At 48.9% G+C, this 12,927-nt stretch overlaps 5 protein-coding genes across 5 annotated transcripts; 3 read left to right on the forward strand and 2 right to left on the reverse strand.

Moving 5' to 3' along the window:
* Positions 1–46: 46 nt before the first annotated feature.
* On the forward strand, positions 47–1,316 carry FOMMEDRAFT_104080 (uncharacterized protein; the record flags this gene model as incomplete). Its single annotated transcript, XM_007263900.1, has 4 exons — positions 47–255; positions 493–576; positions 641–1,022; positions 1,068–1,316. The coding sequence occupies 4 exons, from the start codon at positions 47–49 to the stop codon at positions 1,314–1,316; spliced, it is 924 nt and encodes a 307-aa protein (XP_007263962.1).
* A 123-nt stretch (positions 1,317–1,439) lies between these two features.
* On the reverse strand, positions 1,440–2,940 carry FOMMEDRAFT_104082 (uncharacterized protein). Its single transcript, XM_007263901.1, has 6 exons — positions 2,912–2,940; positions 2,586–2,854; positions 2,283–2,509; positions 2,154–2,223; positions 2,013–2,083; positions 1,440–1,926 (listed from the first exon to the last, which is right to left on the reverse strand). Exons 2-6 carry the CDS (start codon positions 2,739–2,741, stop codon positions 1,872–1,874), a joined length of 579 nt encoding a protein of 192 aa, XP_007263963.1. The 5' UTR covers positions 2,742–2,854; positions 2,912–2,940; the 3' UTR covers positions 1,440–1,871.
* A 14-nt stretch (positions 2,941–2,954) lies between these two features.
* Positions 2,955–5,827, forward strand: FOMMEDRAFT_104087 (nucleotide-diphospho-sugar transferase). Its single transcript, XM_007263902.1, has 7 exons — positions 2,955–3,232; positions 3,298–3,561; positions 3,642–3,828; positions 3,883–4,046; positions 4,096–4,586; positions 4,640–5,250; positions 5,322–5,827. Exons 1-7 carry the CDS (start codon positions 2,979–2,981, stop codon positions 5,616–5,618), a joined length of 2,268 nt encoding a protein of 755 aa, XP_007263964.1. The 5' UTR covers positions 2,955–2,978; the 3' UTR covers positions 5,619–5,827.
* Positions 5,828–6,133: 306 nt separating this feature from the next.
* Positions 6,134–6,896, reverse strand: FOMMEDRAFT_104088 (UPF0057-domain-containing protein). Its single transcript, XM_007263903.1, has 6 exons — positions 6,856–6,896; positions 6,798–6,802; positions 6,682–6,742; positions 6,615–6,632; positions 6,531–6,547; positions 6,134–6,477 (listed from the first exon to the last, which is right to left on the reverse strand). The coding sequence occupies exons 1-6, from the start codon at positions 6,883–6,885 to the stop codon at positions 6,435–6,437; spliced, it is 174 nt and encodes a 57-aa protein (XP_007263965.1). The 5' UTR covers positions 6,886–6,896; the 3' UTR covers positions 6,134–6,434.
* Positions 6,897–7,135: 239 nt separating this feature from the next.
* Positions 7,136–12,851, forward strand: FOMMEDRAFT_18056 (FAD/NAD-binding domain-containing protein). The gene is made up of 13 exons (XM_007263904.1): positions 7,136–8,923; positions 9,035–9,207; positions 9,293–9,514; positions 9,588–9,721; positions 9,801–9,889; positions 10,014–10,113; positions 10,440–10,824; positions 10,904–11,104; positions 11,190–11,427; positions 11,490–11,646; positions 11,726–11,903; positions 11,980–12,250; positions 12,351–12,851. The coding sequence occupies exons 7-13, from the start codon at positions 10,707–10,709 to the stop codon at positions 12,688–12,690; spliced, it is 1,503 nt and encodes a 500-aa protein (XP_007263966.1). The 5' UTR covers positions 7,136–8,923; positions 9,035–9,207; positions 9,293–9,514; positions 9,588–9,721; positions 9,801–9,889; positions 10,014–10,113; positions 10,440–10,706; the 3' UTR covers positions 12,691–12,851.
* Positions 12,852–12,927: the final 76 nt, after the last annotated feature.

Below are 12,927 nucleotides of genomic sequence, written 5' to 3' on the forward strand. Positions count from 1 at the left end.
GAACTCTCCTTCAAGGCCTTGTCCCGGCTACCGAGTCCACTCCCCCATGCCGGCGACAACGACGACAGCGACAAATAAGACTCTCAGAGTACTCCCGGCCCATGAGACAAAACACCTCTCTTTACTCGCATATCCGTTTCGCGACGATATTGTTTTCAATCTCGCTCAGCTAAGCGACGGTGCAAATAACGGTACCGCTCTCTGGCTCGGTGCTCAAATCCTTTCTGCCTACCTCACCGACACACTACCCTCTCCGTGCGTGCAATCGGTTGGACTCTCACCAATAACCTTGCTCCGTCGTCTAATTTATTAATTTCTCTATCTATTTTCTCCGTCTCTTTGTTGTTTCTGGTTGCTGGCACTACGTCACTGGCGCGCGAACTCACGCTTGTACATATGTACTATACTTATATGCACCTATTCAAAAAACGAAAAACGCGTGTAGACTGGGCGTGCCTTGACGGGTTCAATACTTCCGCCGCCTTCTTCCAGTTCTCCCCTTCCGATACCAGGCTCGACGCGTCATTCGCGCACACCGCGCGCCATCGAGCTCGGGAGCGGTGTCGGTCTCACTTCGTATGTTCCCCTCTCACTATATGCAGATACACATAGATAGTTGAGAAAAACCAAACGCATATAGCTTAGTTCTCGCCGTCCAAGGCTGGTCCGTCCTCGCAACAGATATTCCGGCCATCGTGCTTTCCGTTCTCCGTCCCAACGTCCAACGCAACACCCGAGAAACGTGTCTTCTTGGGTCCGTGCAGGTCCGGGCCCTCGACTGGACGGTACCCCCAGACAACTGGAATTGGGATAATCCATTAAGCATTGCTGGTACGCTACCGGATGGCGATGTAGGAACAGGAAGATTGGATAAACAAGGACTCGAAGAAGAGCTTCTCGGTCCCCCGTTCGACCTGATTCTGACTTCTGATACGATTTACTCACGAGAACTCGTTACGCCTCTCCTACGAACAATAAAACACCTTGCCCTCCTCTCAACACCTCAACTTCAATCTCCTTCCGTTGCATTAGGAACCAAGTCAGCTTCAGGCACGAAGCAGCAAAAGAAATCCCATCCACCCATATACCTCGCCCTCGAAGTACGTGACCCTACTCTCGTTTCGTACTTCTTCACACAAGCACGCGTTGAATGGGGTATGGACGCACAGCGTGTCTCTACTCCGCGCATTCGACGCGCGATGTCACGCAGTGGTCTTGGTGATTGGAAAAGGGAGGATTGGGAAGGTGTTGAGGTCTGGCGATTACACTTACTGGATTCTCAACCCAAGGAAGCTTCGAATTCCGTTGACACCTAACTACTACATACCGAATGTTCAATTATAGACATAACGGATTTGATTAGTTTTCTTTTCTTTTGATACACATCTGTTTGGGGAAACAAGACTAGACGAGCGCTCGTACATCGATCTATTTCCGTAACTAGGTCTACAAGTACGAGATTGTCTCTGCACACCACAAGTTCTCATTGTTTTTATCGTGACGCAACATCAATAGTCGTGACGAACAAGAAATTGAAGATAAAGGATGAAATGGGAGAAAGTCGGGAAAAAAAGGTAAAAAAGAAAGAAACAGACAGACCAATCCAGTGATTATGTATGTAGGTGGAGGAGTACGTGTCGCATTGCGTGTTAGAATGCATTAGCTAGGCAAAAGAAGAAATTGATGGATGATGATGTAACAGGTGCGCGAGAATGCAACTAGCATTATAAGTCGTCGCGAGGGTGATGGTGCTTTGCCCATGGGCGTATCGTCTGCAAGGAACTGTATCTGCAGAAACAATGACGGCCTTAAAATCGTCGTACATCAAACACGTGAAACTGCCATAAACTGCCATTGATATTAGCCCAATATTATGGCATAGGTGTTCGAGTCGGCGTCGATTCTCTGCTAGTTCGTTCGTCCGAGCTTAAATGAGGTAAAACAAAATTCCCAGAGTAGAAGACGTAAGACAAGAGTATAAGCGCATCTTAGAAACAGAATCGAAGACGTACGAAAGTTCAACCTCCATGTCTTCGCGTCGCGTTGTTACGAGTTTGAGATTGCGGTCGAATCCATGACTGAACTGCAACCGGGAGGGAAAACGATTGGCTTCTCCGAAAATAAAGATATAAGAATAATATCAAACAACGCACAAGATCTTTCCACGTTTCCTCTTCATCGCTCTCAGTTTGAAGCTGGTATATTTGAAGAAACCCTTGAAATCTGAAGATGTTCAGATCAGTATGTCAATGAGAATTCCCCAGGGAAAGAATGACGCGTACGTGAGGTATCCTTCCTCAGTTCCGTCAAGCAATTCCAGTTCCTCCTTCGCCTCGTTGGGAAGTGGCGACCCATTCGTATCAATTGCCCACTGGTCTAATGCTTCCGGGGTGAAGTACGCATTTTCAGGAGGAACGAGGAGCTGCGCGTCTAGTGATTTCGAAGCCGAAGGAGGAGTTGCCTTTGGCGTGCAGTATTTTGCAAAGATGTGTTTTAGACAGCGTTCAAACTTTTGTAGCCGTACATAAAGTCCCGCGTCAGCGGACTATGACGTGACGTTCGGATGTAGAAAGATATAGACGTACCTTCTCGCTGACTGCACCCTCATCATCGAGAAGCTGCACACCGACGGGAGCGTTTCTCCTTCCCTGTCGGACGAACGGCTCTGGTGTCTCTGCTCGCGGAGACTGGTAGCGCGAGGACTCGTTCGAGTCAAAGAGGTTGTTGAAGTAGTAAGCCATGTCCGATGGGAGGTGACGCGGTGGACGGAGACCGGGAGTCAGACGCGGTCAGGACTGAGAGTGAAGCAGGCGCGACTGCACGATGACCGACCACAGCCCGCGACAGCCGAGGTCTCACGTGACCGTCGATCGTGTCCAGAAATGCAAATCTTTCACGCGAAATGACTCACTGCTGCAAACAAGACTGACCCGCCACGCTATTCAGTCCCGGCCTCAAGCCATACCCTATAGGTCTCCATGGCTCCGAAGAATCTCGGAAAAGAAAAGGCAATTGATGAAGGGGACAAGGAGGATGTCCTCCAGGCAGTCATCCTTGCAGACAGCTTCAATAACCGCTTCAAGCCACTCACCTCTAGAACGCCGCGATGTCTTCTGCCCATCTGCAATGCTCCCTTGCTTGACTGGACCTTTGAGAGCCTTGCCCTTGCTGGAGTGCGCGAAATATTCGTCATATGTCGCTCCCATTCAGAACAGGTCAAGGCTGCTATCCGGTACGTTTCTCACTCCATTCACTATTCGAAGCTGGCTGAATAAATCTCTCCTGCGGCGCATACAGCGACTCCAAATGGAACCACCCAAATTCAGGACTCGTAATTACGCCAATCGTCACCGCAAGGGAAGCATTCTCTCCCGGAGATGCGATGCGCGATATCTACACGCATGGAATCCTTTCTTCTGACTTCGTGCTCGTCCACGGAGACCTCGTCAGTAACATGCGCATCGACGATGTCGTCCGACTGCACAAAGAACGCCGCCGTACAAATCGGGACGCTATCATGACTATGGTAGTCAAGGAAGCGGGCACGATCCATCGAACAAGGTATGATTCTGAGGCTTTTCTTTTATTGTGCATGTATGCCGTAGATGACTGAGTTAATGCGGAAACGAACTTGTATACAGGCCGCGGGGAGAGACGTCCGTATTCGTGCTGGATTCGAAGACCCAGGAGTGCCTTCATTATGAAGCCGTAAAAGGCTATCCTCCTCAAACTCATGCGCGTATACCGCGGGAGATCCTTAAAGATCATCCTGAGCTTGAAATACGAAATGACCTGATAGACTGTGGAATAGACGTTTGCTCACTCGAGGTGATTTTTGGAATTCCCCTTGATGACTCATTCCTGTGCTAACTATACTACTAGGTTCCTTCATTATTCCAGGACAACTTTGATTATCAGGACATCCGGACCGACTTTGTCCATGGAGTGCTGACCTCGGATTTGCTTATGAAAAATATCTACTGCCATGTAGTTTCCGACGGCTACGCCGCCCGCGTCAAGGACACCAAAAGCTACGCATCCATTAGGTAAATTAAACTCTCGCTTTCTCGAGTCACTTTCTAAGCCTATTTTCAGCAAAGATATTCTTGCACGATGGACATTCCCTATTGTTCCAGATAACAATTACCCCGGTACCTCTTCGATTTCCTACGAGCACACGCGAGGAAATAAATACCTCTCAGTATCATCTCCGCCACAGCTCGCACGTACTTCCCATATCGGCCCGCTGACGCTACTCGGGCCGGGCACCTCGATTGCTTCAGACGCGCGTGTCGTTCGCTCAGTACTCGGTGAAAATTGTTTCCTTGAACAAGGATCAAGTGTGACTGATAGTATATTATGGGATGATGTGAGAGTCGAGCAGGGCGCTATCGTTGAAGATAGTGTGCTAGGTAAAGGGGTCACCGTTCTTAGAGGTTCGCGCATAGATCGAGGATGCTTGATTTCGGACGGTGTCGTCGTTGGACCTGAAGCGAGGCTGAAGAAGCTGACTCGAGTTTCGCAGAAGCTTGGCACTACTCAGGATACAGAAGAGGATCGTGAGGAGCTCGAGAGTGTTGAGGCTGGTATGTCTCGCAATTAATTTACCTCCGTTAGCATACTCAAACTGTTTGGCTAGCACAAACGGACGAACTGCGAGCACGTCTAGGTTCAAACTCAAATGGGATGATATGGCCAGAAGAGGAAGAAGACTCAGACGAGGATGAAGACGAAGCAAACGACCGAATAAACCAACGTCTGCTCCGACTAGGCGACAACACATCCGACCTGGAGCTTTCCGACGAAGGCTCCATCACATCATCCTCCGACTCTGAAGTTGACTCCGACACTGACGACGACGAAGCAGGAGCTCTCGGCCTCTCACTGGCCTCTTCAGCAACGTCTCTTGACCCATCCGCAGGCGCACTTTCCGTCGTCGCTGAGCTTGCAGGCAAGCAAGCCGAACGCGAGTTCCAAGCTGAAGTCTCTGCTTCGCTTGCCCGAGCTTTCGCAGAGGGACACTCAGTCGACAATGCCGCTGTTGAACTCAAGACACTACGCATGGCCAGTAACGTACCTCTGCGTCGTGTACGCGAGGCAGTCGTCGCTGGTGTCGTCGAACTTATTCCTCTTGTGTCTGATTCGTCGGCACAACAGCGCACCGAAATTGCAAAGGTAATTAAAAGATGGGGACAACTTATTAATACTATTGGTGGTGTCGACGCTGTCGAGACGGTTTCCGTCTTACAGGTATTTCATCTTTACTTTCAAATCCGTTTCCTTATTCGCAGTCTCACTTAAGCTAATTCTTCTAATCTCAGGAACACTGCGCACGCTCCCCACACCTAAGCCTCTTCGGCCAAATCCTCGCATCACTCTACCAACATGACGTCGTCGAAGAAGACGATATCCGCGCATGGTATGCCTTACCTGCATCTCGAGGGGAAGGAAGTGGCGTGGCGAAAGAGAATATGCATAAGTGTTGGCTTGTTGGCGCTAAGATGATTGAGCAGTTTGATGAGCAGGCTGATTCGGACGAAGATGAAGATGGAGACGACGAGGACGATGACGACGAGGAAGAGGAGGAGGGAACTGAGGGAGATGATGAAAGCGATTAAATGATTTTGTAGGGAGTTTGCATATTCCGTATGTCCCGTTAATAGGGCATGTCGAATTCATGCCGCGGTGTCTTGGCTTTTTCGGCAGAAACAACTGGCTGCGACGTGCCGCAGATTCCCGCAAAGGTCTGGGCAGGCTATTGCGATACGGTCCATGTACATGTATCTCCTCTCATTTCAACTCGCTCTCCGAATACACCTAGCACTGCTTTTAATATTCCACACGGTGAAATATTTTTTCTATTTAAGCGCTCAGACTAGTAAGGTTTGCTTCTGTTGGGGCTCATCTCCATCTAGGATGAAAAATAATTGCGCAATTGAGATATTCACGCCGCGGCATTATTTGAAATAATCCGATAAAAGTGATCTCATTCTCTCCGTCGCTACTCGGCACGACGTCAGATGTAAACTACGTTAATAGTGCAAAGCTAAGAGGACGCCAGACGATCTAGAAACGGCATTGAAGCCCTTCAGAGGTTGCCGCATGCATAATATTGGTGATGACATCAAGCGGCGGAAGATTGATAGTGGCCAGTACCATGTTTCTGGTTAAAGCGTGTAGTTCGGGCACCACAAGCGCCGTTGTAACCCCTCGGTAGGAGGATTACACCGAGCAAATGAGGTAGGCCAAGGGTATCGAATCATGATAACATTACAGTCCGTGTACTAAAGTAGGCATGGAACATGGTGTATGTACAACAATGTTGGAAGGACATGAAGAAAGTCCGATTGCGTGTCTTGGCAGCAGGTGGGACTGCAACGGCACCCCAAAAGATTCCACCCCTCCACCACTCAACATGTTTCCACACTGTGGTGCTAATACTTTAGAATAATGTATAACGCGTGTATGATCCCAGGACTATCGAGTAAAGAGTAAGCGAGAGCAGCAAACGGAGGCAGGACAAAACGTACATGTAACCAAGTATGGTCTTTAGACGATGCGGGCGGCACAGTAAGTAATCTGTACCGAACAGTTTTCATGTAAGAATAACATACCAGAAGAATGTTAATGAACTAGAAAGGTCGTAAGCAAAAATAATAGCATCGAAACTCGTGGACGTACGAAGTCAGCGCCGCAGCCACGTTCGAGAAAGACCCCGACGGGTGGAATGAAGATGGCGCAACTAAGGACGACACACTCAGCAAGGCAAGCAGTCAGCATTCATAAGCCCAACGTACGCAATCTAAAGCACAGTGGTCAGACGTAGGTCAACAAAACGAAAGGTACTAGACATACCTTGAGAATATCTGAAGCTGTAAACGGCATTGTAGTAAGAGCCAAGGGACGATTAGTGGAGAGAGGAGGGGAGGAACGAGTGGCATGTTATATAGGCGTTGTATAATTACGCTTGGAAAATGACGTATTCTGGTACCTCATGGCTCTGTTTGCCGCAGCAATCCGATCTCTAATCTCGGCCTAGGTCCGTTACTCCCGCTCTTCCGGGTCCGGTCCTCCGGCACTCCGGCTTCAATAATTAAATTCAGGTGATTTTATATTTTGTATAATTATTTTGCTCGATTTATACCGCATTAACAGTACATCTGAGAAGACATGGAAGACGACGTGCAAACCTGCACCGATATCGCCTACGGTCCACTTGCCGCCCACAAGCTCGACGTCTACATCCCGCTTACAGCACGTTTACGCCCGGCCGATACTTCATTCCCGCTCGTCGTCTTTGTCCATGGCGGTGCATGGCGCTCGTGAGTTTCCGTCCTTTCTGTAGAATCTGTACAAATTTCATCCCATTTTCACAAATCCGCAGTCTGTCTGCACCGCATCACCTTTGCAATCCGTAATCTCCATTATTATTGTTCCAATTATCCTCTGCATCGCTTGAGACTAACCACTGTATAATATTACATCCGCTACGCCGATCTCGCGCAGCGAGGATAAGGCTGATCATGCGCAGCTCGCGAAGCGCATCGCAATTCGTACAGGATGTACAGTCGCAGTTCCAAATTACCGTCTCTCTCCGCAGAACGTTGACGCCAAGCCGGAGGACACGATACACCATCCAGTGCATGCGCAGGACATCCTCAGCGCACTCACTTTCCTGGGGCCCGAATCTGACGAAAAGATAGTAAAGAGGTTTGACGCACCATACGACCAGCGTCGTATCTTCCTCATAGGCCACAGCTGCGGCGCGCATATACTCAGCTGCCTATTCGTCGACTCATCCGCCTCGACGCCCGAGCTTACACCCCAACCCGCCTTGCTTGCCGCTACGCGTGGTATTGCAGTATCTGAAGGCATCTTCGATATCGATCTCTTGCTTTCCAGTTTCCCTAACTATCGAACTTGGTTTATCACGAGTGCCTTTGGCGATAAGCCGACATACGATGAATTCAATGTGGTCGCCTATCCACTCCGCGAAGGGGCTAAACATATCCATTGGTTTGTGATACACTCACCTAATGATACATTGGTGGACGTCAAGCAGGCAGAGGCAATGTACGCGCATCTGAAAGAACTCGAAGCACATAGCAAGCACGGGGATACTGTTCGGAACGACTGGACCACAATCACCTCGGAGCACAACGAAATGCTAAAAACGAAAGCATACAGTGACTTAGTCGGAAATTGGATTAACAGCCTACATTTCCACTAAATTCTTTCCAATATAAATAATGACAATATATGCAAAGGATGTAACGTCAATATCTAAATATTCTCTCTGCTTTATTGCAGCTCTATCCCTGACTTCTCGACTTCTTCAAACACACGGTCGAGCGCTGCAGCCGCCACATCGCAGTCCTCCTTAGTGTTGTATAATGGCACTGGCGCGAGACGGATCACGTCTGGCTTGCGTTCATCTCCTATAACACCGAAACTCTTTAAGCCATCAGCTATGCGCTGCATCACGCCACATGCAGGCGGGAGGATCAGCAGTGATAGCTGCATCCCCCTTGCCTCCGGATCGAGGGGTGTTATGATCGTAAATCCTAACTTTCCATTTTCTCCTTTGTTTCCTTGTGTGGAAGATTTATCAACATCACTCGTCTCGTCACCCTCGTGACAGAAATCCGCTCGTGGTCCATATATGCTACGTACAGCTCCGGATTTGACATACCATGGCGACTTTGTCAATAGGTCTGCTAGATGGCCAGTGAGTTGTACCGAACGTTGTCGTAATGTCGGCATCATCCCTGCCTGACGAAATACCTGTAGACTTCCCAAGAGCGCCGCAGCGCTTAGCACGTTTGGGTTGGACTGCTGAAACCCCTGAGCACCGCGAATTGGTGAGAATAGAGGTGGCATTGCGAAGCGTGTCACTGGGTCATGCCCCCACCAACCAGCGAGCCTACAGAGACCGGTTTAGCCCGTTAGCTACCTCCGCATTTGTATGAATGGAGAGCCAGAAGCGATCCGGGGGACGAAAGCTTAATTCAATGGCAGGTAAATTTTAACGGACCTTGGTTTCTCAGCGTCTGCCCATTTTTCATGTATAAATAGGCCGGCAATAGCCCCTGGTCCGGCATTGAGGTACTTATAAGAACACCATACGGCGAAATCAACGTCCCAATCATGTAATTGCACTGGGACGTTTCCGATAGCATGAGCAAGGTCCCACCCGCAAATGCATCCCTATATCAACAAAACGAGAAGACATTCGAACAGATTCTGATCGTTATTCAGTGTCTCGAGTTTACGAAACGGTAGATCACCGCACCTTCTCTTTTGCCGCACGTGTGATGTTCTTTATTGGAAACCATTGACCAGTATAGTACTGTACCCCGGGAAAGATTACAAGCGCAATCTCAGGACCCTCACGATTGATAGTTTCAAGGATGTCGTCTTCTCGGAGTGTGTATTCCCCCGGACGCGGGGAGAGCGCGAGTACGGCGGTGGCAGAGTCGAGACCGTGCAGCTCAACTTGTGATGCAAATGCGTACTAATCTCATTGAATTTAATATTCAAGGGCGGAAATTAGCGAGTGAATGGGGTGACTAGCAAGTAGCGTTTACCCAGTCCGAGGGGAAAGCCTTTGCTTCACACAAAATTTTGTAACGCGTCGCACTTGGTTTGTAGAAGTTTCCCATCATGAGGTGTAGATTATTTGTTAGGCCGCCCATGCAGGCGACCTCATACTCTTTCGCACCTATGAAACAAACGAAGATCATTCCATCAGCTCGTAAAACAACAGCACTCTGGAATTTAAGTAAAGGATATATGCGCACCGACTAATTCAGCAAGCAATGGATTAATATGATCCGTAATACTCATCCAATGGCGCCCTTGTGGATGGTTAAAATGTCCTTCAACGGCCCTAAACAAAATATATTTTTTAGATAAAATAAAATAAAATACGGGTCTTTAGCATCTATTAAGGTGTTGGATAGCGACTTCCCCGCCCTTGGAACAAAGCGGAGACTTTCGGTGACCATACTAACCTTGTTGCCCAAATGCCGATCTCTTCCTCAACAAGCGTTTGAGCCCGCTTTGGCAATGCGCCAAGCGAATTCCCGCATAGATATGTACAGGGTGTGTCCACTGTCCGTCAAGGAGAGGTTATGTGAGAGTACATGCGAGGTGAAATTTGGAAGATCGTCAGTAGCCAAGAGGGGGGCCCGGAGCAAATCGGTCGACAGATCGCGGTATGATCATAGAACCAAAGTAATAGAGAAACATATGCAGCCCCATGAAATTAAATCCGATGTCCAGACACCGGAATGACCGGTATGGTGTGTAGTAGCAACACGTGTTCATAGGTAGTGGGAGGAAATACGCCAGAAGATGCAGAAGAGTAATCGTTTGAATAAAGAATTCGTCTTTCAGCATTCATGTGGATAAGGAGAGTCGAGATTCAGATACTTAACGTTTGTCGGCTGCAACATTGCTTCCGCCAACGGCGCGGTTCGTCGGCAATATGAACTCCGCTCGCTGCATGGTCGCTTCTATGCTGGTATTTGTTTCTCAGCGGACAGGGTAATGGTAGACGGTGGCAAAGTGGCGTAGTATACACAACGCAGCCCGTAGAGGGACCGTCGATCAATATTACGTTTGAATACCAAGCTCCGAAATTATTTGTGATCAAGCCTATGCGATCCAGGAGCTCAACTCTTGTACACTGACGCCACAGCACGATGGGAGAGAAAAATGCGCGCAAGGCGGTCGTTGTTGGCGCAGGTCCAGTTGGCTGCCTCGCGGCACTCTCACTAGCTAAGATGGGTTGGGAAGTCGAAGTCTATGAGGGGAGACCAGGCAAGATAGTCCAGCTGTTCCCAGACCTGCATCTCGTCTAAGTGCATTCTATCACCGGCTGCCCGTGGTCATACTGTAGACATGCGCCTTCCGTCATCAAAGGCTAGCGCTTCTCTTCGATCTATCAATCTTGCCATTTCGGCAAGAGGAATTACTGCAATCCAGTCAATCGATCCCGGTGCTGCTAGCCATTTTCTCGAGAATGTGATACCCATGAAGGGTCGCATGATTCATGGCCACAGCGGTAAGCAGCAGAGTCAACTCTACGACCGAGACGGGCAGGTGAGCATAGGGGCTACTCCTTTACTTAAAATGAAACGCGGTAAATGCTCTTGAGAAAAATTGCTCACGCGCTAAATTCGGGCAGTGCATAAATTCAATAGACCGAGGGCTACTCAACGAGGGGCTACTGGAAGAAGTCCTAGCGCGGCAGACCATACGCGTATTCTTCCAACACAAGCTCACGACTGCTGACTTCGACTCTCGTGTTCTGACATTCCATGAGTCAGCAGGAAATAAAGAAGTGACTGTCCCCTTCGACTTTTGCGTGGGGGCGGACGGAAGTTACTCGAATGTGCGGCGTCAGCTGATGCGCTGCGTGCGGTAGGTTTTTCAGACTGTGTCTATTTTCACAATAATTTTAGCAATTGGGTGGCGTTAAACAGGATGGACTTCCAACAAACTTACATACCTCACGAATATCTGGAACTCAAAATGCCTGCAGGAAAAGACGCCGAAGGGAATCCGACCTTCTTAATAGACCCCAATCACCTTCATATTTGGCCTCGTCACTCATTCATGCTCATAGCGCTCCCTAACAAAGTAGATAATTTAATTACCCCTGTGCTTCTTAGCACTAAGTAAAAGAGAGGCCTTACTAAATGATTCTTCTCACCCGTAGGACAAATCGTTTACTTGCACGTTGTTTGCTCCCACTGCCGAGTTTGACCGGCTGTCGGATCCAGAACAGGCCTTGACTTGGTTCGAGAGCTATTTCCCAGATGCGCTACCTCTCATTGGTGAACCAATCATCTTGGAAGCTTTCCAAAATAATCCTCGAAGCCCCCTCATCGCCATTAAGGCAAGGCTTTTTTGATCAGCGCGTGTATGCGAGGGAAATTCGACATTATTGACCCGGGATATACCTCCCAATACAGGCGAATCCGTACTACTACAAGGACCGTGCCGTCATCATTGGAGATGCCGCTCACTCAATGGTCCCCTTCTTCGGCCAGGGCCTCAACTGCGGCCTGGAAGACGTACGCGTGCTTGATGTGATTCTGCGTGGGGAGAAAGTAGATCCGGCTAACGCAGGGAGCTCCTCGGCGGATGCGGTAGACAAAAGACTTGCGAGGGCCTTGAAAAAATATTCTGAAACAAGACACAGTGATCTGGTCGCTATCTCGGACCTAGCTATGGCAAACTAGTGAGTCACCCGTATTATTGACGCGGGGGGAACGACATCCACTAAAGCATGTCCATTAATCTTCGTCGCTAAACCTTAACGATGCGGATCCAAAATAAAGCGTGGAAATGCGCCATTCGGTCGCGACGCCTTCTTACTTATTCCTTCGAGCTCTGAACAACCTGTTCTCATTAGTGACTTCGAAATCACAAGGCATACCGTCCTCGGTCGTCCCGTTATTGTCTCGCACGCCATTTCCTTCGCTTTCCCCGGCTGGTTGGATACCATTGTACACAATGGTCACCTTCCGCCCCGACATTAGCTACAGCACGGCGAAACAAAAAGCAGAGCGACAGCAGAAGATCCTCACCAACCTTGGCTGGTTGACTTCGGCGATGGGCATTTTAGGGGTCGGATTTGCGGCATTGAAGCTGGGTCAACATGCCAGATCCATGCATTAGGTTGTGAAATAGAATGACAGAAGAAGTAAAATGATGGGGGAAAAATCCGGAAGATGTCGTAAGCCTGGCCAAATGGGCTGCAGCTGAAAGAGCGGGTTTTAAATGATAAAAACGAGGTCTGAGGGCCCAATATCTGTGAAGAAGTGTGTGCATGCGGAAATGAACCTATTTTTGCCTTTTTTGTATGTTCAGTTTGTTTGTGGTCGAATGTTTGGATTCAGAAGAGATCCAATCAGG

The sequence above is a fragment of the Fomitiporia mediterranea genome (assembly GCF_000271605.1).
Source record: "Fomitiporia mediterranea MF3/22 unplaced genomic scaffold FOMMEscaffold_3, whole genome shotgun sequence".
In the NCBI taxonomy this organism is placed as follows: domain Eukaryota; kingdom Fungi; phylum Basidiomycota; class Agaricomycetes; order Hymenochaetales; family Hymenochaetaceae; genus Fomitiporia; species Fomitiporia mediterranea.

Excerpts from the sequence above, each read along its gene's own strand:
- FOMMEDRAFT_104082 (XM_007263901.1), bottom strand. The coding sequence starts at position 2,741 with ATGGCTTACTACTTCAACAACCTCTTTGACTCGAACGAGTCCTCGCGC. Across the intron at positions 2,084-2,153 it reads AGGAAACGTGGAAAGATCTT|TTCAGTCATGGATTCGACCG; the intron begins GTGCGTTGTTTG and ends TCCCGGTTGCAG. Across the intron at positions 1,927-2,012 it reads GACATGGAGGTTGAACTTTC|CTCGGACGAACGAACTAGCA; the intron begins GTACGTCTTCGA and ends ACCTCATTTAAG.
- FOMMEDRAFT_18056 (XM_007263904.1), top strand. The coding sequence starts at position 10,707 with ATGGGAGAGAAAAATGCGCGCAAGGCGGTCGTTGTTGGCGCAGGTCCA. Across the intron at positions 11,105-11,189 it reads ACTCTACGACCGAGACGGGC|AGTGCATAAATTCAATAGAC; the intron begins AGGTGAGCATAG and ends CTAAATTCGGGC. Across the intron at positions 11,647-11,725 it reads TCATAGCGCTCCCTAACAAA|GACAAATCGTTTACTTGCAC; the intron begins GTAGATAATTTA and ends TCTCACCCGTAG.
- FOMMEDRAFT_104088 (XM_007263903.1), bottom strand. The coding sequence starts at position 6,885 with ATGCCGTTTACAGCTTCAGATATTCTCAAG.
- FOMMEDRAFT_104087 (XM_007263902.1), top strand. The coding sequence starts at position 2,979 with ATGGCTCCGAAGAATCTCGGAAAAGAAAAGGCAATTGATGAAGGGGAC. Across the intron at positions 3,233-3,297 it reads CAGGTCAAGGCTGCTATCCG|CGACTCCAAATGGAACCACC; the intron begins GTACGTTTCTCA and ends CGGCGCATACAG. Across the intron at positions 3,829-3,882 it reads TAGACGTTTGCTCACTCGAG|GTTCCTTCATTATTCCAGGA; the intron begins GTGATTTTTGGA and ends CTATACTACTAG.